General features: G+C 47.4%; 1 protein-coding gene across 6 annotated transcripts in view; it reads left to right on the forward strand.

Annotated features, from left to right (window-relative positions):
* The first annotated feature begins 2,811 nt into the window (after positions 1-2,811).
* The window catches only part of LOC109641856 (phosphofurin acidic cluster sorting protein 1-like), a 30,267-nt gene continuing 7,641 nt past the window's right edge, over positions 2,812-25,437 (forward strand). For 2 of the 6 annotated variants that reach the window (XM_069518280.1, XM_069518281.1), the window contains exons 1-10: positions 2,812-3,386; positions 16,383-16,470; positions 17,469-17,558; positions 18,277-18,402; positions 21,216-21,360; positions 21,445-21,536; positions 22,245-22,322; positions 23,223-23,282; positions 24,065-24,225; positions 24,659-24,752. In XM_069518280.1, the coding sequence (XP_069374381.1) occupies positions 3,232-3,386; positions 16,383-16,470; positions 17,469-17,558; positions 18,277-18,402; positions 21,216-21,360; positions 21,445-21,536; positions 22,245-22,322; positions 23,223-23,282; positions 24,065-24,225; positions 24,659-24,752 (1,089 nt within the window). In that variant the 5' untranslated portion in view covers positions 2,812-3,231. Of the gene's footprint in view, positions 3,387-4,444; positions 4,540-14,651; positions 14,705-15,683; positions 15,707-16,382; positions 16,471-17,468; positions 17,559-18,276; positions 18,403-21,215; positions 21,361-21,444; positions 21,537-22,244; positions 22,323-23,222; positions 23,283-24,064; positions 24,226-24,658; positions 24,753-25,437 lie in introns of those variants that run through there. The other 4 variants (XM_069518284.1, XM_069518279.1, XM_069518283.1 and 1 more) reach the window with 4 other exon arrangements.

Raw genomic sequence — 25,437 nt, forward strand, 5'->3', positions numbered from 1 at the left:
CTGTAGTCTCCGCTGGTTGCTTAGTAACGACACAGACCAAAGAAAAAGTCCAGGCCTAAGTAAAATGCTGCGTCATTTCCTGTGTGAACTCCTCGGAGCAGGTGAACATTTAAATACATCACGTTTAAAACACGTGGGTTTAATCACTCTGTCGCTGGAACGTGTGTTTCCTTTTTGAGTTTCCATGGTTACACAAAGAGATCAGGTGTTGAACATTCTCTCAAATGAGCAAAACTGGTCTTTGCTGTTTCTGATGTTTTCCTGAAACAGGCTGTGGTGCATGTTTCCACAGCTAGGGGGCAGTAGAGCTCTCTCTGTGTGACAGTCACGTGACCGAGTGGGAAGCACCAGAGTGACCTAAATACTTGGAGTGCACGTGAACTCCAGTGAAAAGCGTTAACACACAGCGATAACTGCGTAATGTTAATAATAACACTCGTGTGTGAGAGACTTCCATCATCTCATGTAATGAGGCGTGTGTTCAGACCCCCCCCTCCCCCCGGGGGTCAGGAGGGGCCCACCGATCAATCCTGTGTTCGGTTTCTGATCATCGCTCCGTCTTTACACCTGAATCACTTCTTCAACATAAACCTCACACTGACAGATTCAACGGTCCCGTAAGAGATGAATCTATATTCAGAATAACGATAAATTGCTTCATTCACCTGCTGAGGAACAACCTGTGGGGTTCTGACACCTTGGGCCGACGACCCGTTTTACCCCCTGAGCCACAGCTGCCCCCGACTCTTCAGCCAGACCTGGTGCTTCACGGCCTTGGGCCTCTATTCTGCACATCACGTCAAAGTATTAGAAGCAGTGTGAGTATCCAGTGCACAGTAATACACGTTGTACATATATACGTGTACGTAAGAGATGGTGTAAACTGAGGCCCGTCCGCTGTCACTTGATGACCAGGCAGATTTTGGCCGCTGTGTAAAAAGTAACCCGAGATAATCCAGTGTTTTAATCTGCCTGATTGTAATCTCTCTATCAGTGGCTGGAGCTGGTGAGCGGAGACAAGCGCGTTAAAAAGAGCGCTGCGTTTAAGTCATTCAGCGGATTATCCAGAGCAGAGGGACTGAAGACAGAGCAGTCCTGGTTCTGATTCAGCTGACCAGCTGATTCTGTCACCTTCAGTCTAAAAGGAGAACAAGACGAGGCCTGTCATGTAAACCTGGAATCCATATAGGGCAGGAAGCAGCTTTCAAAATAAATGTTCCTGTTTCTTGTAACAAGAAGCCGAAGTGTGTTTGGAGCCTGTGCCAAGACAGTTCTTAACGAGCGTGCATTCTGCAAACAAGACGTAATAATATGATGACTTTATTTGTGCGGAACTTTTCAGTCCAGGTAACAAAGTGCTTTACAACAAACCACATGAGACTCGGAGTAAAGAGCTAACAGAGATATAGATGTAAGACTTAAAGACGGAGTCTGGTGATTTAATCTCTGCTGACATCACCATGATGAAGTATCAGCTGAAACTACTGTCCAGGTATTTCAGGTGTTTTCTACCTTTACCTCTTTTTTACATCCACAAGAAACTTTAGATTTCACACACGAGAGGAAAGAAACGCAGTGACTTCAAAGCTCATCAAAGTCCTGTGATCCGTTCACACCTCCAAGATTTCTCGTGTAACGTTTCCACGGACACAGCGAGCACACGAGGTTGTCCCCGATCTCAACTGTGATAATCTGCCCGGAGAGAAATGTCAACCAGCCGCACGGTGACGTCGCCTGAGCGAGTCGGAGGCCTCCCGCTTCATATCCAGATCCACAGATTGTAGTTACGGCCCTGGGCTGTGTCACCTGAGGGTGCAGGCGGACGGCACCTGTTTCCCGCTGTATTGTCAGGCCGCCGAACCCCGAGAGGCCGAACCCCATGGTGTCGCTGTGAGAGAAGAACAGCTTCTGGTTCACAGGTGGAGAAAGAACACACGGCAACTCAGTTTGTGTTCAGCTCACTGTTGGGCCTGGACGTCAAACACTGGGGGTTCCCTCGTAATGACACCTGTGTATGTTGGCCTGCTCAGGTGTGTGTGTGTGTGTGTGTGTGTGTGTCTTGACGGGGTCTCTCCAGGGTGATCTGAGGGGCAAGCAGTGAACCATGGGTAAATGTTGGCTCCTCGGTTGGTTGGGAGCAGGACCATGTGTTGATCCTCTGCTTCATGTGCGGTGATAACCACAGAATATAAACCCTGCAGGTCTGCAGAGGAGCCGTGACCTTCTCTCCGACCTTTGGTTCTGTGACGTGTTGTTGTTGTTGTTGTTGTGTTGCTCTTGTGCTTCCACGACTTTGTGTTGCGTCTCACGCGTCCGTCAACACGAGACACGAAACACGCCTCTTCCAGCGTGTGAGCAAAATTAAAGAGTAAATAAAAACTCTTTACTGTTATTTAATTCATGCTTTATATGAACGGGTGGTGTTTAAGTGTTTGACAGATTCAATACAACCATGGATTCATTTAATCACATTTATCAAAAGATACAATATAAAACTATTATTATTAACTATGATGGATTTTATCTATAATAAAGAAATGAACGTGTGGGAGAGAGAGAGAGAGAGAGACACAGAGAGAGAGAGAGAGAGAGAGGGACAGAGAGAGAGACAGAGAGAGAGAGACAGAGAGAGAGAGAGAGAGAGAGAGAGAGAGAGAGAGAGAGAGAGAGAGAGAGAGAGGGACAGAGAGAGAGAGACAGAGAGAGACACAGAGAGAGAGAGAGAGCGAGCACCATGTTCTCTCTCTCTCTCTCTGAGGAGGCGTGGCTCTCTGCTCATTGTGTGTCAGAGACATTTCCGCTTCCTGCATCGACAAACACACACACACACACACACACACACACACCCAGACACACACACTCACACACACACACTCTCACACCCAGCGACACACACACACACACACAGACCGACACACACTCGAAGTTGACGCGGGGGGACGGAGGGACAGACGCGGGGATTCAGCCACAAACCCCCGCGATCACTGCGATGTTTTCACCGGGCGACGATTAGCAACTTTCCCGCATTCGCACCGCGGCAGAGGAAGGAGAACCAGGACCAGGAGAACCAGGACCAGGAGAACCAGGACCAGGAGAACCAGGACCAGGAGAACCAGGACCAGGAGAACCAGGAGAACCAGGACCAGGAGAACCAGGACCAGGAGAACCAGGAGAACCAGGCTACGGGCATTCCTCCCCGTTTGGCCCCGTGTTGAACGTCCAGCCTCCAGGATGTCGGAGCGAGGAGGGCTCCCGCGGACTGGGGGCGTCCCCTCGCCGCACATGCAGCCCTCCAAGCCGGTCAGCATCACCTCCAACCGGCCGGTCCACATGAACCTGTACGCGACCTGGGAGGTGGACCGCTCCTCGCCCAGCTGTGTGCCCAGGTATGTGGAGGGGGAGGCGGGCCAGGGGGAGCCACACAGCCGCTGGTTGTGTGGTTGTTGACACAGACACACACAAAGACACACAAAGACACTCAGACACACAGACACACACAGACACACAAAGACACACACACAGAAACAAACAGACACACACAGACACACACAGACACACACTGACAAACAGACACAAACAGACACACACACACCTGTACACAGGATCCTCTCCTGAAAGCCTCAGTGGTTGTGGACGTGCACACATGTCCCCTGGTTGTGGATATGGACACATGTCCCCTGGTTGTGGACACATGTCCCCTGGTTGTGGACGTGGACACATGTCCCCTGGTTGTGGACACATGTCCCCTGGTTGTGGACACATGTCCCCTGGTTGTGGACGTGGACACATGTCCCCTGGTTGTGGACGTGGACACATGTCCCCTGGTTGTGGACACATGTCCCCTGGTTGTCTTTAATACCAATAAGACTGTTTGTCTCAGCTGATCAGAGCAGGACACACAGAGACATCTGTGTCCACGTATGATCTGGTGTGGAGGAGGAGACAGAGTCCACTCAGCGTCCACCTCACTTTTAGTCCGTTACCTTGACGGTCGTCTCAGGCTCTGACGCAGAAGAAGCAGAGTTGTTGTGTGTGTGTGTGTGTGTGTGTGTGTGTGTGTGTGTGTGTGTGTGTGTGTGTGTGTGTGTGTGTGGGCAGTGCAGCAAGGTCACAGCCGGTGAGACACCTCATCCTAAGCTGTGTCCCAGACAAAGACACACACTTCTTTTGTTCAGTGGTAAGACTCAGCAGCCGCTCTGCTCAGGACGACGGTGTGACGCTCGTGGACGTTCGCTCCAGCGAGGTCCCTCCCTCTGTGTTGATGATGTCACTGTGGTCATCCGCTAGATTCGAGGTTAAAGGTCAGCGGCCGTGACCCAAGTGTCGCTCATGTGATTCCTGACGAACTACAGTTGGAGGGGATTTTATTAGTGGCCCACTTCAACGCATCCTTCACGTTGTTAAGCAACACGAACAATAGAGGGCAGCACCGAGTCGAGAGGTCGTGACAACAACAAACATGACAACGGTGGCGGAGGGTGTGAGAATGTTCCATCGTCTCCTGGAACTATTGGCTGCTCCGCCCCTCCACGCTTTCAGGTGGTGCTGCTCCGTTTTTGTCTGTCTCATCTCATCGACCTTTAGAAGACGTCTCCCGCCTCATCTCGTATTTCCAACTCATGTCCGGACTCTGCCACCTAGTGTTCAACGCGCAGGAATGCATTTCTTTAACGTGGCAGTGGGCTCGTTGATTTTTTAAATGATTTAATCGTTGCTTCTAAACCTGAGTTCTTCCTCAAACATGAAATTTTAATTGTGTTTGATTTTCTTGTCGGTCGGCTGAACGGCTTCCTCCTGACGTGAGCCCAGATGTTTAGGTGACTGAGAGAAATGAGTCGTGACACAAAGCTCACACTCCGGCGTTAAGAGAATAGACGCTGTTCAGCCTCTTGGTATTTTGGCAATGATTGTGTGTGTGTGTGTGTGTGTGTGTGTGTGTGTGTGTGTGTGTGTGGATAAATGATGCCGTCTTAGAATCAAATATTCGTTGTTTTGAATATTGAATATTTTGAATATCTTCTCTCGACCTTTGAGAAACAATATTTAACATGAACTTTGTTGTCATGTGGTAATAACCACAGGTTCATTTTGTTTCCTCTTTCATATTATATATATATATATATATATATATATATGTGGTTGAATTGTATTGTACGTTGTGCGTTTCTTTTTCTGCAGGCGTCACGGTCCGTCAAATATCTTCGATTTCACTGCAGTTGCAGCAACAGAGAGAGAGAAAGAGACTCACAGAGGCAGAAGAGAAGGAGTAGGGGGAGGTGGAGGGAAACAGGATGAGACAGGGAGGTGGAAGGAGAAGCGGTGGCTCTGTCATCTGCATTTAAATAGGAATTTAACAGGGAGGTCGTCAGAAACGCGGCTGACAATAATCTGTGGCCCAGTCGACGATAGACCTCAGCTCTGATCACGCACTGCAGCCGGCCGGGGTTTGCAGATTTGCTTCACGCTGGTTTTCTCGTAGCTGAGTCTTTGTTGCTGCAACAGGGACTAGCAACCACTCGCTGTAGCTGGGGTGCTACACTAACCTCTTCCTGTCTACCCACAATGCCCCTTGGTATGTTGTTTATGCAGTTGCGTTCTCCCTGGCAGACACAAACACTCAGTTTGGAATCTGGAATAATATCAAGCTTTTTATATCGGTAACAAGTCAAGTTTTGAAAGTACAATATACCCGAGGATTTGTATTTAAAGGGCACAGAAGCGCCGTCATGTGACCGTCGTCTCCGCCCTTCCTCACATCCACCGACAGGGCGTCAGTGCCTCTGAGGTCACTTCTGTTTTCAGCCCTCCTGACCTTCTCTTCTGCTCCGGAGTGGAGAGGAAGAAATCAGTTCACTGGCTCTCAGAGGTGATTCCTCTCTTTGTCTGTGTGAGATTCTGCAGTGTCATCAGTGTGTCCTCACACACACACACACACACACACATAAATCGGGGGTTTGCCAGCATCCAGCCTTTAGTTCTCCTCCCTCACCACGAGTACAGGAGCGTCTTCACACACTCCGTCCTCAGGTGCAGTAAGTGTTTCTGTCGACAGGTAGAAAGTCATCAGCTGGAATCCAAACCGTCTGTGGTGCAGAGTTAATCGAGGCCTCCTCCTGCAGCTCCTCCGTGTCAGGTATTCCAGGAATGGGCAGAGTTCCTCGTGTTGCATTATTAACGAAGGCCTCCTCACACAGGCCGAGGGGGAGAGTCCCGTGACTCGGCTCCCTACATGGACGCTGGCTCTCTGCTCCTTTCAAGCCTTAAGTGATGGGGAGTTGTGTAGACCTGCACCTGAGTGAGGGAGAGAGGTGATGAGCTCCACTTGCTGAAGCTGTACTCGCTGAACGTCTACTGGCCTCTGTCATGTGTTCGTCTGCAGCTTCACGCCAAAATTACTGAGCTGATTTCCATCAGACGGTTTTATTTGCTGTGTTTAACACTGTGAGATCGACAAACAACAAATCAGACACATTCTGGGAGCTGATATCTGTGATTGTGTGTTTGTTAGAACCTAAACATGTGACATGATCCCTGCTTCTCTTTCCTTTTGCAACCATTCACATTTATCTTTTGACAGACTCCCAGAATCAGGATCGAATGATTCCTCATAGTTTTTATCACATAGGCTCTCACCCAGCACAGCTCACAGGGACTGAACTGTGGAAAATATTTTATCAAAGACAGGAGGGGGGAGCTGGATTATACATTATATATATATTATATTCTTTATTTGATCTAGTTTATAACTTTTCTAATTCTGATGATCAGCCATTGGATTTCATTTTGGAATCAAAGAAACTCTCCTTTGCATTGTTCGTGATTATCTGGAAAGAGTCCTCGCTGTGGAAATTGACCCAGGATCTAATGAGTGATTTCCCAGGGATCATGCTCGTCCATTCTAACGACACGGTACTTTCAGAACTCTTCAAGATGGTCACTTGTTTGGAACACAGCCGTCGAAACCAGTTTCACTCCTCGGCTTGTTGCACGTTCTTCAAAAGAGCATCAGCTAAAAGCCGGAAAATGTGGAGCCAACACCAAACATAAGTGAAAACAGCAGGGTCACGGCTTTAAAAATAGATGCTCATCTTCTGCCTGGTAACCGACACTGTTGGCACGAAGAGGCGCGGTGCAGGAAGCTCTGAATTATACATCGGGCATTTGTTGGACTCGTTTGCTGTAATCGCTCTGCAACACAATAGTGGGACGACAAGCGGCGTTCCTCGAGTGTCAGCGTTACATTATACACACTGCTCGCTAAACCCCCGGCTGCTGAGCACAGACACACACACACACGCACGCACGCACACACACACACACACACACACACACACACACACACACACACACAGTGGGAGTGAGTAGAGTTCACATTAAGATGTTTTGCCTTGGCGCTGCTCGCTCTTCCGCACAGCTGAGCGGCCGAGAGGTCTGAAGTTTCCATCTCTCGCCTTTTGGAGATGAAGGGAGATAGAGTGTGAAGTCCTCCTCCTCCTCCTCCTCCTCCTCCTCCTCCTCTTCCTAATTTACCTCTTCTGATGGTAGCCTTCCAACCTCCAGCCCCAGTGTGAGATGAGAGATAACGTCATATATGGTCATTACTGACTTCAATCGTCTGTTCCTGATCCAGGAATGTGTTTTTCATAGAATGATTAATTTCTGTCATGTGTGTCTCAGCAGCTTGGACGATGACAGTCTGTAAAAACCTGCAGTGAAACATCTCACTCAGCTTTAAAAAGCTGCTCACACAAAAGTGGCTTTAAAGCTCTGACTAAGAGTGAAATTAGCAGAGGAACAGAATCGGTTTGGTCGCTGGTGTTTAAAAAACAATATTGGTTGATTTAAAATAAACTCAGTCTGGTTCCTTTGGCTGCTGACAGGGTCCAACATGGACGTGTTTGCTTTCCTTCAGAACGACCTTGATTCTAACTCATTCTGCAGCGACCCATGAGAAATAGTGTTGCTTTATTCACGATCAGCCGCCTCCACGCTCAGGATCCACCAGCACTGATAACCGGCTTCGGTTTGGGAAAGACAGAGGAGAGACGATAGAGCGGCTGCTGCGCGGAGCTGCAGCTCAAACTCTGCTGTTGTCGGAGAAAGGCCTTTGTTGCTGTGTGTTTATGAGAGATATGCTGCTTGAGTCTCCTGGCAGTGATCCTCCTGCTGTGGAATCATAGACTCCCATCTGGCAGAGTGCACACACACACACACACACACACACACACACACACACACACAGATTTCTAAGGTGCACTGATCACTGTTCACGGACAGTGTCACCACCATATGCTTCACATTCCCCTCGTGTGTTTCACGGGCATCCAGTTACATAAAAGAGAGAAACACAAATCATGCTGATGACAGACACACAATCATACACAAACAGACACACACACACTCTCTCTCTGGATGTTATGACAAGGTGTTTTCAGTGTCATCACACTTTCGGCCGGTTGCTGAAACACGAGTCAGATGTGAAGATGTTTATGTTTTGCAGAAGTTCCCTGGAGTCACACGTTCATGAATATATGTGCACTTCAGTTGCACGTGGACGTAAACAACTCAACACTGGTTTGTGCGTCTGTGCTGCTGCTCGTTCACATGACACGACTATAATCCTGTGCAGCTCAGGTTACACACTGTTTCCCCCGGGTGATAACACAAGCTTGTAATGCACTTAACACAGACTGACCTTTACATGCTGCCTGGGTTTCAGGATTACTGATATAAAATGTGTTGACATTCGTTCTCTTCTGCAGTTTGAGGTGAAAACAGCTGTTGAAGTGGAGCTCAAACTGTTTTCTGAGTATTTATTCTTCTGGTTTCAGTTTGTCATCATCTTTGTGAGCTGGGCGTTGTTGTTCGATACCTGATGATTCATTTAGCGCTTCGTGTCGGCTTCCTCGATAACCAGGAAGCTAATATGAGACCCCACTCACATTGATTTTCCTTCTTTCTGTTCCATGGTAACCAATGTGCCGCTGTGCATGACGGCTGACCGTGAGCTCCGGGTGCTCTGCTGTAATCGCTCTAACGAAGGGTTGTGTGTGTGTGTGTGAGTGTGTGAGTGAGTGAGTGAGTGAGTGAGTGTGATCTATTGGAGGGAATCTTTATTTATATTGTAGAGTCGTAAATGAAACGCACAGACACATGGGCCTGTTTTCCACTTACACACATCTTATCTTGAAACACACACACACACACTCACACACTCACACACACACACACTGCAGGTCACATGCTCGCTCTCTGAAGCCAGACCACAGCCCTCTGGTCTGGATCACAAAGTGCAAACTAGCAAAAAACACGATCAGCAAACTTGCCAACAACTCTGTGTTTTGTTTTCTTTCGATGCAGCCGACAAACGCTCGTCACTCACACGCTGTTTCTCTTTGGTTTGACAAACACGTGTGAAAGGTTTTGACTGAGCCGAGCGTGCTGCATGTGTAAATGTGTACGGGTTGATTCTGCCCTCCTTTAGGAAGTGATGAGCGTCTTTGTGTCCTTGCCTGTGGCTCCGGGAAGTAGAGCAAGACAGAAAGAGAGGGTGGGAGTGAACGGAGGCAAGAGACGGAGCGAGGAAGACGAGGGAAAGCTTGGTGAAAACATCGAGTGCAAGAGCAAGTGGTCTATTCCAACCAGCCTGCAGTATTCCTGCGTGGCTGTGTGAACGAGATTCAAGAGCGTTTCACACATTTGTCCGTCGCGTCCTTCCTCCTGCTGCTCCACCCTCAGCTGGATGTCTGTGTTGTCACCTTTTCTCACAGTGTTGCACTTCTGCGTGTGCTGGTGTGTTAGTGTGTGATTGTGTATTTGTTCTTAGTCTGGAACGGTGTGGCTCACCTTCCTCCAGCTCCTGAATGTGGCCTGTAACATCGAGTGTGTGTCGACCTGTGTGCTCTTTGTTTGTGCACGCTGCGTTTTCTAACCGAATCCTGCCTGTAGCTGTGTTTTTATTATACGTGTGGCAGCTCTTGAATCAGTGTCCCGACCAACCTTGGACTTAAATGGTGCTTTGCGTGCGTGCGTACGTACGTGCACACGCGTGTGTGTGTGTGTGTCGTAGTGCGTCCTCCCTGTGTTTTTGTGTAATGTCACAGAGTACACAGTCTTGCCTCACCTAGTAGCTAACATCAAGTAGCTCTGGCTACATGTGTGTGTATGTGTCGGCTCATGTCAACAGGATGAATGTTTGTCTTTACACAGCGAAGAACGACTGGAGGAGGAAAGAAAGGAAGAGAGAGAGAGAAACAGAGAAAATGATGAGAGGGTGAAGGTAGCCTTGTTCCAGACCTCCGGTACCGTCGCTCCCCCTTTTAAATCTGGTTTCCTAAAACAGGATCTGGTGTTGCTCTTGTAAATGTCTGTTTTGCTCTCCAACATGAGAGATGATGGAGGAGTAAGCTCTGCCTCATGCTTCCTCCTTCCTCCACCCTCTCCCCTCAGGGTTTGAACCTCGCAGCCCAATCCAAGCTCTTTTGTCTGCAGGCCTGTCTGCTGCCCAGCCCCTCCGATATACCGCCCCCTGCTGGTCCTCTTCTCTCCAGCTCGGCCCCTTCCCCAGCAGCTGTGACCATGACCTCCATCACTTCCTGCTGCTTCAAGCTTCTGCTAAATGCCGTTTTTGCCCAAACAGCTGAGTTCAACAACAGGACTTTTACTCAAAACCCTGCGTTTGCGCTCAAATATGCTGCTTGTGCTTCGATGCACTCGCGCTGCGTCTTTGTGCTCGTGAAACGTCTGCTCTCGAAGACATGAAGCCAACAGCCCCGCGGCGAGGGGCGAGGGATTCTGCAGCTTTCCAAGATCTCAGTAGAAGCTCAACAGAGTCTGTTCTCGTAAAATCTCTCACACTAATATTGTGACGTTTGTGCGTCAGGATCAATTGTCTCATCTTCACTCTCACTATCTGCGAGCTGTTTTCTCCGTTGTGTTTTATTCAGTCATCTGCTTCCTGTGCTGTGATGTTTCAGGCTGAAGTGATTTGTCTCTGGTTTTTGTTATGAACACACAGACAAACACCCACGACGCCTCTTGAAGGCGCCGCACGCTCAGTGTCTCCCTGGTTCACTGGCTCCGTTTGTTTCCCAGATTGAATCCGGGCCATAGGCTGCTGCGTGTCACTGTTGCTGAGAAGAACACGTTCTGCTCATGTATCTCTGGAAACATTTGTCCCGAGGTTTAAGTATCAGACCGATAAGTGTGTTTGTGGCGGAGATGGGATGTGATCAGCGTGCCTTGTTTTTACATTTTCATTTTTATTACATTCTTCTAGTCTAGATCTAGAGCAGAGCGCCACGTTGTGCAGATGGCAACACGCTGCGGGGAGAGACACACACACACACACACACACACACACACACTTGGTGGACCTCGCTCGACACGCTGTTGAGCTTAATTCAAAAAGTCGTACTCTAATTATGTCTCAGTTCAGCCCGTGTGTCTTCACAGGATGAAATGATGTCGTGCTCTTTTCTGACCGTTATTGAGACCAGATTTAATTCTCCCATGTTTCCTTCGTCTCTCTACAAACCACCGTGTTCCTCCATCAGGAGTCAGTGCAGGGATTTGATGAGAAGCTAACACCTATACTGACACACACACACGCACGCACACACACACAAACACACACAGTCGACTAACATGTCTACTAAAAAGCTAACATTAAAAAAATGAAGTGTCCACCAACCCACACGCAGTCACACACTCTGAAAGCTCCCCTGCACACGATGAGCAATGTGGTGAGCAACAGGGTTACACACACACACACACACACACACACACACACACACACACACACACACACACACACACACACAGTTTATATATATATATATATTTGCTGTTATGGAGGAATCACTTCTGCTTAAATATGAGTCACAGTGCAGGAGAAACACACAACAATACACACAAATGCCTTTAAACTGCACAGGAAAACCACACAGTGCACAAACTATACTGTCCATGTGGTGCACACACACACACACACACACACACACACACACACACACACACACACACTGGCACTCACCACAGTTTTGTTGCGTATTACCTGTAACCTACTTATGCCAGTGTACACGCACCCACTCTGTTTCTATGACTGTTTCTCCCACACACTCAGTCTGACACACACATGTACACACTTGTTTTCCTTGTGTGCGTTTGTATCCAAAGTAACTTTGACTCAAACGGCCTCTTTTAAAATGAGGTGTGAATATCTTTGTTGTGTTCGTCATCATTTGTTATTTTCAGATCTGGAGGTTGAGTATTGACTGTGGACGAGTGAACTTCATTCACGATCCAGATCTTAATTTAATTTAACTTTATTATTTATTAATCCTACGATGGGATTGAAACAGTTCGTACAAATACACGTTGTACTTACTGGTCGAGGAGAAAACCACAGCTATTCTTTTAAACCTTCATGTTGTTGCTATAACTCAAAGCACATCTATTATTACTGAGACCAAAGAGATGTGTGTGTGATATTAATGGTTGTTGTCTTTTGCTTCATGCCTCATTTTTGAGAACGTCATAAGAAAGTGAAGATGGATCTGAAAGAGAGAGAGACAGAAACCTGGAAATAAAACAGAATCAATCCAAATCCTATAAAATGGAGCGAGGCAGGGATCGAGATGTCACTGCCAAAAGAAAAACCACACAACCAGGAATGATCTTTGAAAAGAAAGGACCAGCACAACAGAGACATAAGACTCTGCAGACGGGGAAAGAGGAGGCGCTGTCAGATGAGACGGACGGAGAGGATGGAGGGTTGTTGCCAGAAGAGAAATGGGAGAGAGCTGGAACGAGAGATGAGATTCTGCTCTTCGTTGGCACAAACGGTGGTGGACAGCTTCTGTGAGAGATAAGAATAACACAGAAAGACATAAAATGCAACGTCCTCATGCAGTGACTGTGTTGTCAAAACCTGCCATCCCATAATTTCTTTAAAGACTGATAATAAATCCAGTTCACTCATGTGCACATTTAATTTTAGCTCAGACTGTACATGAAAGCTCCGCGCATCAAAACAACAAAAGCATTCGTGGACGGACGGACGAGGACAAATCCCTCAGCTGATGAACAGTAGTTCCACGTTTCCTTATTCTCTGGACTTTATTTTTAAACCCACCCTGAATTGTCAAGGTGCGTTTGGATCTATTTTTATTTTAGCTTCTGCATTTCTCAGTGTGCAGATCAGAAGAGGAGCTTGAACACTTTGATTTTCAGCAGGAGATTCTTGTTTTTGGGACTTTTGAAGCAGCGCTGGAACCCGACAGACGAGACAGGATGCATCTTCGGGGCCCCCACAGTCAACATGTTTATGCATGAGAGCTGCTGACGCTTTCTGTTCTCCGCTCTGCTGTGTTGAATTGGACCCTCGCTGGCGTCTAGAAGACTCACTCACATCCATGCGAGGAAAGAAATTAGGAATATTAAAAACAACCCAAACTAATGAGGTTAGCAGCTCCTCGGGGCAGAATGCACCAGTGGCCCCGTTTAGAGGGAGTGGAAGTACAAATGAGTGTACAAGTACAAATGAGTGTGTGTAAATAATGAGGTAACCCTAACGCCCTCACTTCATCTGGCTTTGTCTGGGGGCGTGTCCTACTAGCTGCAAGGCGTGCGTTATGCAAACGTGGGCCATCGTGACATCATCAAAAGTGCGACGATACGGACGCGTGACAAGATAAATAAAGAATCCGATAATTTGATGTCAGCAGGAAGGAGGCGGCTTCGATCGATACACACTTTATTAAAAACTACACAACTGTGTTGTGGTGTTTCTGCTTTTTCGTCCATTTTCTGATCGGCCCCCTCGTTCCTCCTCCTCCTCTCTCCCCCCCGACTGTCGGAGTTCATGCTGAAGCTTTCGTTATTGATCAACTGGACAGTTTGTGACGTGTGTCAGCAGCATGACGCTCCGTTCAGACAAACCTGAGGTGGATCAGGACGAGTCTACAAACCCACTGTCACTGGGGAGAGATTATAAACCGATGATGCACCACATCTCCTGAATTCAGAGCAGGTGCAGCCATGTTTTTAGTCTTCAAATGAAATCCCATCATCCTCTGCTCCATGATTCACATGATGTTAAATGTGATTCCTCCCACGTGCAGCTGCTGTTTGTTTTTCTGGATGAGTCCTTTTTTTAAAAAACCTTCACTCGACCTCTGCAGCTGTTTAACCTCAACGTGAAGCGAATCCTCAATCCTGGAGCTCGTCCTGAAGGTCACCAGATTCGAACCTTGACCTTGAGGAGTTAAAGCACATGCTCACGTGTGTGTGAAGTGTTTGGTTACGATGCTGAAGGCTGACACGATGGTTCTGCTGTTTCATTTTCACTGTGATGGAAGAATCAGCCTGACTGGAGTCTCCCTGCTGCTGTGACCAGCATGTTAATCCACACACACACACACACACACTCACTCCAACCCTATATCTCTAAGACGTAACTCAATTTCTCTCCTTCATGATTGATGCCTTGGTCACCAGACGCTATGCCTCACCCCCCCCCCCCGCGTCCCGTACGTCCCGCCTCCTCCAGCAGCTGATTGGCTGTCCCAGAGCTGTCGGAGGGTCACGGATGAGCCGTGGAGCTCTATGACTCTGGTTGTGCTCCTCTGGAAGAGGTTTCAGAAAGATTGAGTCCATTTTCAGTCGGGTTTCGGGATCAAACCTGAGAGAATTTGACCTCGAAGTGACGGTTCAGCCCACGGCACGCGGACACACTTCCTTCTACACGGTCGACCAGTTGCACGTGTAAAATATGACCCACGCGGCGTGTTGCTCCTCCAGTCGAGGCACATTTACAGGAGTCATACTGGCGCTCACGCTGATCCTCTTCAAACCTCTCTCTCAGAGGAACTACGCTGTCTGCATCTCAATATTAAAGCAAGAGGAGGAAAACTGATTTGGCGCCGCTCTGCCAAACTGTTGAAATGTTCACAGGCTGTCTCCACTCAGCCGACGGCTATTTTAAGCCTGTTGTTAGTGAGGAGCTAAACGCTCGTTACTTTTGCTGCCTACGACGGTTCAACGCTACGAGACGTTGTTGACTCCCTCTCATTTTTTCTCCTTTCTCTCTGGAGCTCGTTCTGCTTCTCTCTGTCTTTACACACATTCTCCTCTTACACATTTTCTCACACGTTCGTTTGTGCGAACATATTTACATTTAGTCCCAATGCACACGTGTGTGGAGAAGCTTGTTGAGGGAACCTTCTGTCTCCTGTGAGTGTGTGTGTGTGTGTGTGTGTGTGTGAGGGACGGACTAATCCGTGTAATGGAATGATAATGTGTGGAGGCGCAGGGGAAGCAAATGAAGGAGGAGCGTTCAACTCTTTCTCTCAACAGATCCTGAAATATCATTGATCACAATTATCCAGGGAGGAGGGGGGGGTCATTGGGAAGGAGAAGAGTTGGAGTGAGGCGTTGTCCTTAGAGAAGGAAGGAGACGAAGCACTGATGAGAGGACGACAAGGAGAGAAAGACGAGAGGAGGTGGGAGGAGAGGAAGGGCAAAGGTCATAAACTGGTGAAGGAGGAGGTGGAGACATGCAGGAGGTTAGAGGGGAGGAGAGAGAAGATTGAGGACATGTTGGTTTGCTTGAAGGACAAGGCCACACCTCCCATGACGGACTGTTGTGAAGAGACGTGAGGAGGCAGAGGAGCGAGGAGGCAGAGGAGCGAGGAGGCATGGAAGTGTCAGTGGATTGTTCTGACCTCCACCTTGTGTTTCAGTTGTGGAGTTTTTAAAAAACGATTTCCTTGATATATAAAATATTTTCCCTCCTCTTCGTCTCCGTCAGATGAAAGCCATCGTGTTTCCTCTTTGTATTTCTGATGTTCGACAGTTCATCTCTTTGTTAACACAGGGTCGGCCTCTCCTCCCTCCCTCCCTCCCTCCCTCCCTCCCTCCTCTCTCTCTTCTTTGTCTGGCTGCTCGTCGTTTCCTCCTCTGTATCCATCCCTCCGTCTCCACATCTGATTTGTATCCTTCATTTTCATTTGTCCTCCTTTCCTCTTCTTCTCTGGTCTTCTGTCTGTCTGACTTTTGCTGCAGATCATTTTCTGACAGTGCTCTATCTCTCTGTCTCGTCTTGATCGCCCCCAGCCCTGGCAGGTCTATCTGAGTGGTTTGCTTCTCTGCTCTGAAGCTCTGGAGATGAATTATTGAACACACTGACCTCTGGCTGCACAGCGGCTCTGTGGGTTGGGGGGGGGGGGTGTTGTCTCTGTGACTCAGACGAGCTCTGAACTCCTGACATCGTCCAAACGTCCTCATATACTTTGATAAGAAGTCTCATGTAAACTCTCCTGACGTGATGCTCATGGACGTGAGACCTTCTTCAGTCTCATTGTGTGTTTTCTTGCCTCCAGGCTTTTCAACCTGACCCTGAAGAAGCTCATCATGCTGAAGGAGCTGGATAAAGACCTCACCTCCGTGGTGATCGCCGTCAAACTGCAGGTAAATGTGAACCAAACGTTTGTTGGACATGAACTCTCAGTTAGTGGCCGACTCGCTCTACCACCCTCTCTGTCTGAATGTTCAGTGTAATATTAGAAACATTCACGTAATCATAATAATAAAGTCAAACACTGAGAGAAACAGTAAGAAAATACTTATTCTGGTTGAACTGTAAATAAATCAAAGTCTAATGATCATTTTCAAGCTCAGCTTTAATCCATCACTGAATTCTTTAAGCTTTAATCAGCACGATCGTATTTCTGGACCTCGAGACTTTTAGATCCGACCGAGTCCCACAACGGTAGAAATGTTGCTGAATAAACCAAAGTTCCACTTTTCTCCTGATGTCTGTTTGTTTTGTTGAGTCAGGTTATCGGATGTGGACAAACTTCCACTTCTCTGCAGTCGTCACTTCACTGAATAACTTAAAACAGCAGAGATCACAGATGTTTCCTTTCTTTCTCGATGCTTCTATTTCTTCAGCATCTACATCGTAACGCGAGTGTTTCCTCTTTCACTCCGTCTCCTCACGTCTGTATTTCTTAATCAAGGCGTTAACGTTCTCATGCTCTGTCTCTGCTCCTCGACTCGTTTTCTAAAGCAGTACGATTTAAAATCACACACTTGATGAGACGCTGCTGTGATTCTTCTTCCATGCTGCTGCAGCCTCTGACTCAATCATCCCTCCCTGCTTCCTCCCATCAGTCAATTTCATCTTCATTTCTCTGCCTCCTCCGTTCCCACACTCCTCCCAGCGTGTGGTTGATGAGAGTTCATTGTTTCGACCCCGCTGGAGCTCGTCAAGGCGCGCTAAGAGAAATCTGTCCTCCTCGCCCTGCTCTCATGATGTTCTGTCTTCTGTCTGTCCTCCTCGCCCTGCTCTCATGATGTTCTGTCTTCTGTCTGTCCTCCTCGCCCTGCTCTCATGATGTTCTGTCTTCTGTCTGTCCTCCTCGCCCTGCTCTCATGATGTTCTGTCTTCTGTCTGTCCTCCTCAGGGCTCCAAGCGGATCCTGCGCTCCAACGAGATCCTGCTGTCGTCGGCGGGGCTGACGGAGACCGACCTGCAGCTCACCTTCTCCCTGCAGGTAAACACACGGGCCTGCAGAGGTCAGGGGTCGGCCACTCACAAAAAACATACAAAAAGAATAATATTTGAATATTTAATTAGCATTCGAGATGGATTTATATATAAAATATGAGGAATTCATGAAGAATGCGTTCAGGTTTTTATATATTCTCAGCATCGTGTAGTTTTACCTTTGACCATTTATTTTATTTTTCACACACAGTGTTGAACCCCCGCTCGCTCTGCTCCTTTCAGAGCACAGTTCAGTCCCATTAGGTTTTTCTGCTCTAAATCATCATTTCCAATCTCCATGTTTCTAAATGCTGCTGAAAGGTCAGGGAGTTTCTCTCTCTGGATCTTATCGAGTGCAGCGAGCCGCACATTACACACTGTGAGCTTCCTGCAGCAGCTGCTCTGCGGAGAGGCCGCAGCCCATTAAAACCAAGTGATTTCAAGTCTTTGCACATCGGTACAGGAGTCTCTTTTGTTCCATTTATAGTGCAGGTCCTTAATGATGGGTTATGTCATAGTTGGGGGTGTGACTAAGTGCTGTGACACTTCAGGACGCCGCAGAGAGGTCAGCGGGGGCGTTATGCAACGAGCCCGTTAGATCCTCCTGATTATCACGACCTGGGGAACAAAACTCTTTCCCTCTGTGTCCGACGCCGTCGAGCAAATCAGTCGCCCACCTGTTGATCTTTTTGTGCGTTTGCTAACGTGTGCGTTTGTACCCGCAGTATCCGCACTTCCTCAAGAGGGACGCCAACAAGCTGCAGATCATGCTGCAGCGACGGAAGCGATACAAGAACCGCACCATCCTGGGATACAAGACGCTGGCGCTGGGCCTCATCAACATGGCCGAGGTACGACAACGCGCAGGTTCAGAGGATGTTTGAGATGAACCTGGCATCACTGGGTGGTTTACACACTGTTCAAGATGTTTACTATCAGGACCCAGCAGCAAAACAAGTGTAGATCAAATGCAGCTCAGAGTTTGATCCAGAGGAGTGACTGTTGGGATGAGACTCGTTAATTACGATAGACGGAGGATGAGTCTCATTCGCAGCTCAGCAGCAGATGGAGGTTAAGCTTCGCATTTCAGGGCACGTCGGCTGTGAGTTGTAGTGTCAGCGGAGCCCTGGCCTCTGCAGCCAGACGAGCGTCCCCTCTGATCCGAGCTGTTAACCCGACAAACCTGCGGGTCACGGGCTCATTGCCCTGAACGTACGCGCTTCATCCAATGTTGCTGTAACTCGAGTGTCGTCACAGAGCAATTCCCTGACCTGACTTCAGCCAGAATGAAGAGGATCGTCCTCACGCTCCTTCCTCCATCCTCCTCTTCATCATTCACACTTATTTATCTCTCACCTTCAGTTGACCTTCAGCTCAGACTCATTTCTAGCAAGTGCACTTTGAAATCAAAGTCGGATTTGGATCTTTGGCTCAGCGTTCTCCTCTCCGCCGCCATGAATCAAAGCTCCCACCAACTTTCAGCCTCTTCTGCCAAACACTGCTCACATTCTCTGTCTCGTACAATATGAAGGATTGTGATTCATGGCGTCTGTTCCTTCCACTGTCGGAGCGTCTGTCAGTGAAATCAGAATCATTGGCCTCGCCACAAAATACGTCATGAAGAGGAAATGACTTTAACTCAGTGTTAATCATTGAGGAAGGTTTGGTTTCCATCCTCTACACTTTCATATTAACGTTCGTAATTTCAATTTGTGTTATTCCTTGAAAAGATGAGAAGGAAAACATCAGTGGTCGGACTGATGAGGTGTTTTCTGTGAGGAAGAACAGCTCCCACACACTTTAGACTTCAGAGCCCAGAGGAAAGAAAAGAAAGAGCGTCACAGGAAGAAGCCGATGGGGTCAAACTTCCCGTCCTGGTGAAAAAGTTTATCTATGACAGTGTGTTGCTGCACTTGTTGTTGAAGTCTGGCGGCCGTCTGAGTCTGACCCTGCATCTCCAATGAAGTCAGTTTTTATTCATGAGGCTGCTTTTATAGTCAGGTCGGCCGTAAAAGAACTTTACAGAAGGCAGAGGACACACAACGGTTCAAACTCATTTCCATTGAGCCACAGTTAAAGTCCCCGCACCAGACTGTCGACATATTCTGCCTCGAGCTCCGTGTGAGAATAAGAATAATAATAACACGTTGTGCTTCTCTACTGTGGACGCAGCGTCCACTGATCCAGCAGGGATTGGGAGGAGGAACCGTCGGACTTTAATCGAGCTGTTACCCACAACATTGAACAACAAAGGGTACTTTTAATTTGTAGGAGGCCTCAGCTGAAGCTGCAGGTTTGATGCGATGTGATTGGTTGTCGGGAGGTTTTCAGAAGAACTGATGTTGTTTCCAGCTTTTTATTGTGCATTGAGAAGTCATTTTTAAATTTAGCCAGACCTCTTAGCAATAACACATGCATTTTTAATGTAGCCATTACCCATAAGTCTTCAGTAATGGGAAGCATCTGCCGCTTGTTTGCTTCTCAGAACAGGTTATTTTGAATCAACCCTTTATTTCCCCTTTTCACCCTTTAACATGGCTTTAAATAAGGAAACTTCCCGCTCATGCTAACACGTAAATCTGTCGTGATCTGCGTGATAATAATATGTTTTAGTAAAGAATTCACTGCGCGTTACATTTGTCTGAGAGATGGATTCTGAAGAAGCTGTGTCAGCGTCTCAGAAGCTGAATCTGGAGTTAATCTGTAAATAAATAGTTTTGTGATTTTTGTTCCGTGCGTGATTTGCATCATTCTGCCTGTAAACTGGTTGAGATGAGCTGCAGGACGCTGCAGGAGGCGTTTGAGTCGTCAGGTTAGCTGGACCTCATCCAAGCGAGCGGATGTATCGCAGCAGCGTCTTTTAATGTGTAGCCGAGGCTGTCTCCATAATAAGCTGCTCAGACTTCATTACCTCTGTGAGTGTGACCGGACTGCAGAGAGAGAGAGAGAGAGAGAGAGGCAGAGAGAGAGGCAGAGAGAGGCAGGGTGTCACTGAGACACACACACACACAGGAGACAGAAGCGATTCTTCGCACCTTCACTTGTCGGTTGTTATAGTCTTTTATTTCATGAATCCCTCACAGCTGTTTTTGTTTGTCTTCGTCCTCCTTTGTCTCTCCTTCTTTGTTCCGTTATCGTCGTCTCCTCTGTCCTCGTTTCTTCCGCTCGCTGCCGTCCAACCTGTCCCTGTGTTTATCCGTCTGCAGAGTCCTCATGTCTCTCGTCCGTCTACCTCCATCAGAAATTCAAATAACCTCATTTTGCTTGAATGTGATATTTTGTCATTATTATAAAATAACGTTCTGATTTTCTTTTCTCTCAAGGAAACAGAAGCTTGTTGTTGTTTTGAAGATTGAAAATCAATTTCCTTCAATGACGCGTTCAGAAAGTGTGTGTTTATGCTCAACATGTAACAAATATTATTAAATTATTATAAATTAATGATTTATTGTGTGAGAACAGTTTGTATGCTGGATGCATGTGATCCTGATAGAATAGAATAATAGTTTTAAAGGCTGAAGCTTTGCTTTTACGTTTTTTCTCACAATTCTTTTTTAAAAGATTTTAACAAATCTTCTGGAATGACATTGACACTCACTCACTCCCTCCCTCACTCACTCCCTCCCTCACTCACCCACTCACTCCCGGCCTGTCTTTCCTGCAGGTGATGCAGCACCCCAGTGAAGGGGCGCAGGTCCTGGGGCTCCACAGCCAGCTGAAGGACGCCTCGGTGCCAGTGGCTGAGATCAGAGTCTACTCCCTGTCCAGCCAGCCCATCGACCACGAGGGGCCCAAAGCCAAAATGTCTGGTAAGAACGTGACCTCACCGCCTCCGTCCCTCTCTCTGTGTCTGTCCTCGTCCTTCTTTCAAACGTCGTATCATTTGTCTCCAGATCGTTCTCCCGACATCGACAACTACTCCGAAGAAGAGGAGGAGAGCTACTCGTCTGAACAGGAGGGCAGCGACGATCCTGTTCACGGGCAGGTGTGTGAATGAAGCCCCTGGGTTGCTGTGTATTCTGGGATATGTTTGTGTATGTGTGGTGCACAGACGATAAGTGAAGGTGGAAGATCAGGGGTCAAAGTTCACAACGAGTCTGAGAGTTTCATGTGTGCGTTACCTTTTCTCCCCTGGACTGTGAGAGAGAAGCCGACAGCGTGCGGGGGATGGGAAGGGGATTGGTGCCCATCGGTGCGAGAGATTGGACGTGATAGTGAAAGCAGCAGACAGACAGCAGGGGGAGATGAGGAGGGAGCGGCCAGGCTTCAGAGGTCGGATTGAAAAGACTGAAAGGAAGAAGGGATGAAAGCCGAGCGACAGGGAGGAGGAGGAAGAGGGAGGAGAGGAGCGAAGCAGTGAGCTGAGAAAGGATGGAGGGAAGGAAGGAGAGGAGAAGAACTGTGGATGAGTGCATCAGTGGCCTGAGACGATACGTGTCCAGGTGTTTGAGCACCAGGTCCGTGTTCATCGAAACAAACTGTCGCACATTAAAGGTGGAACCGACGTCAGGAAGTGTCGATAACGTTTGCACACAGACTCCAACACTTTCCGTCTTCTGGGTTTTCAGATCAGGTTTGATCTTGAGTCCTCAGAACGAGCAGAACAATGAAAATCTTCACACCCAGTGTTTCTGTGCAGGAGCGTTTTTATTACGATCTCTTCGTCTCATTGTTCTGTCGACTTCTCTTCCAGTATCTGTTCGAGGACGAGGACGAGGTGAGGAAGAAGAAGCCGAGGCGTAAACTCACTTCCAGCGCTGCCATCACCAGAGTAAGAGAAATGACGTCACCTCGTTCATCCGTCTCTTTCTCTCTCTCCCTCTCCCTCTCTCTCTCTCTCTCTCTCTCTCTCTCTCTCTCTCAACCAGCTTGTTTTGCCTGTGAATCAATTTGCAGTAAAACCCTCTTCGTGAGAAATCCCTTTCAAATAAATTTGATTCGACTGGTCTCCCCGAGCCGCCCCCTCGTCTGCCTCTCGCCTCACCTCGTTCGACCTCTCCTCCTCTCTCCCCTCCTTATCTGCTCCTCTCTCCCTCTCTCTCTCTGCCTCCCCCTCGCTCCTTCTCTCCCTCCATCCTCCGTTTAAAAAAAAAAAAAAAAAAAAATCAATTTTTTCTCCCTTTCATTCTCGATACATGTAACTCGGCCAATTTTCCAGGAGAAAACATTCAGCACTAAGAATGACTCATCACAAGGACCCCCCCCCACACACACACATACACACACACACACACACACACACACACACACACACACACACACACACACACACACACAGCAGCAGCATTGTTCTAACATGTCCAGATGTTTTAGAGAGAGAGTGAACGGAGGTCATGTTGTCATGACGTGCTGACACATCTGCAGTGGGAGGTGTCGACCTGATCACCTGAACAACACACTCGCTCTAACACAAGATGCAATCACACCCCCGCCTCCCCCCCTCCCCCGCCTGCACAGAGGCGTCCGCACAGTCAAACTTCCTGCGTCACACACAAACACGTCCTGATGCTGTTTCATCAGCTGCTGCTGTCGTCGAGTGTGAGAAGGAAATTACAGATCTGTCTCCTTTCATCTCTGTCTACACTTTTCATCTTGTGCATCACACACACACACACACACAAACACACAAACACACAAACATCCACCTCTTTTCTATTTTCTTTCTCCGCAGCAACCAAACATCAAGCAGAAGTTTGTCGCCCTGCTGAAAAGGTTTAAAGTCACAGATGAGGTAGGCGTCGCAGCTTCTCTTCTGTGGTTCTCTCACTTTCTCCCCTTGTGCCTGCCCCCCCCCCCCCCTTCAGGGTGTGTATCAGCTTCAGAGCTGAGGACGATGTGTACTTTTGTGTGTATTTTTGTGTGAAGGAGACACTGCAGATTAAAATAGAACAGAAATGTGTCTGTGATTTATGTTTTTCTGAGCCTCTCGGGTTTTTCTATCAACCGACAGGTGTGTGTGTGTGTGTTTGTGTGTGTGTGTGTGTGTGTGTGTGTGTGTGTGTGTGTGTGTGTGTGTGTGTGTGTGTGTGTGTGTGTGTGTGTGTGTGTGTGTGAGAAACATGAAACACCATAAAAACCAGAACTGCTCCATCATTGGTTAAAGCCTCCCTCTGTCTCCTGCCTCGTCTCATTATACGCTCATGATGTAATGTTTGGTGACGTGCGCTGCAAAGCGTGTTGAACTCCTGAGCGGTAAAAACTGGCCTTCTGACAAACTTAAGATACATACATGGTTTCAACTGGGTCTTGAAAAACCCTAAAGAGAAAATTTGGAGGAAAGAGAAGTAATATCTTATATAAATGTATTATACTACATACTTCATACTGCTTTAGGTCGCTCGTATTAATGTTGACGTTCATTTAACGCTGCTGCTTAAGTTTTGTTTTTTTGAATGTTCATCCACAGTTTGTGACGATTACTTGTGTTTTAGTTCAAAGATACAGACGGAAACTCGCTGTAATAGAACTACAAATGACTTCAGCTGATCCTGAACCCTTCTCTGTCTCGTCCAGGTTGGGTTCGGACTGGAGCACGTGTCCAGGGAGCAGATCCAGGAGGTGGAGGAGGACCTGGACGAGCTCTACGACAGCCTGGAGATGTACAACCCCAGCGACAGCGGGCCGGAGATGGAGGAGACCGACAGCATCCTGAGCACACCCAAACCTAAGCTACGGTAACAGAGACACAGCATCACTGCTCACTACAGCCATATATATATTTATATATATATATATACTTTGTTATGACCCAGAAAGGCTCTGTCTAAGGCCCAAGTATAACACAGAAACTAGTTTTAAACTATCTTTAACTTCCCCCACTCTGACTTTATATTTTTAATTTGCTTTTATTTCTTTATTGTTATAATTAATATTTTTTATATTTTAGAATGTAAAATCATGTATTTTCTTTATGTCATTATTTCTGTTATTATTATTAATTTATTTGAATCTTATTTTAGCACCAAACAGAAAAGCGAAGCAGCTTTTATAAGTTGATAAAACTGTGTCAAGACACTTGAAAAGTTCGATGATGATAATAAATGTATTTCATGTCTAATTCCATCTTAGCTTGAAAATAAAACAACATTTCCTTGTGTGTATTTTCAGGCCGTTCTTCGAGGGAATGTCTCAGTCCAGCTCGCAGACGGAGATCGGCAGTCTGAACAGCAAAGGCAGTTTGGGCCGGGACCCGTTCAGTCCGGTGAGTAACTGAGATTCACGAGGAAGCGTCGGCGGCGTTTTAACTTCCTGTGTCGGCCGTCGTGCTCCAGAAAACCTGATCTGCCCCAGTTACACCGGGAGCTGAGCGCTGTGAATTCTCACTGTCCCCTGAAGGACGTCAGACGTAAACTAACACAGACGTCATTAGTATTGAACTTGATGTCTCTGAGGTTTCTAACACGTGACGGACGTGAAACTGGAAGAACACAAACATGTGGAGCCGTACACGTAGAAGACGAAGACGAGGAGGTTCCAGATGTTTTGGTGTTAAGGGCCGACGCCGGTGTGGACGAGCTGTAAACAACATGTGATTTCAAGGTCAAAGGTCATGTTGGCCTCTTGAACTTGATATCTCACGTCTGTCTGGAGGGGGATTTTCAAAGTTTGACCAGTTGTCACTTGGACTCAGATTAGATTTCTGGGGTCAAAGGTCACCGTGCCATGTGTCTGGTTAAAAATGTCTGCGGCTGTTTGGCGGAGCGTTAGAACCACTCTGCTTTGTTTTTGTCCCTGAACTTCAAATCCAAATCTGTTCACCGTCTTTCCACCACTGAACCATAATTCCAGTCTTTGCTTGTGTTTTTAAATAATAATAATAATAATGAATAAATATAAAAACACTTGAAGCATCATAACACAATTCAGAAACTAACATTTATTTCTGT

The sequence above is a fragment of the Paralichthys olivaceus genome, chromosome 22, assembly GCF_024713975.1.
Source record: "Paralichthys olivaceus isolate ysfri-2021 chromosome 22, ASM2471397v2, whole genome shotgun sequence".
Taxonomy (NCBI): Eukaryota; Metazoa; Chordata; class Actinopteri; order Pleuronectiformes; family Paralichthyidae; genus Paralichthys; species Paralichthys olivaceus.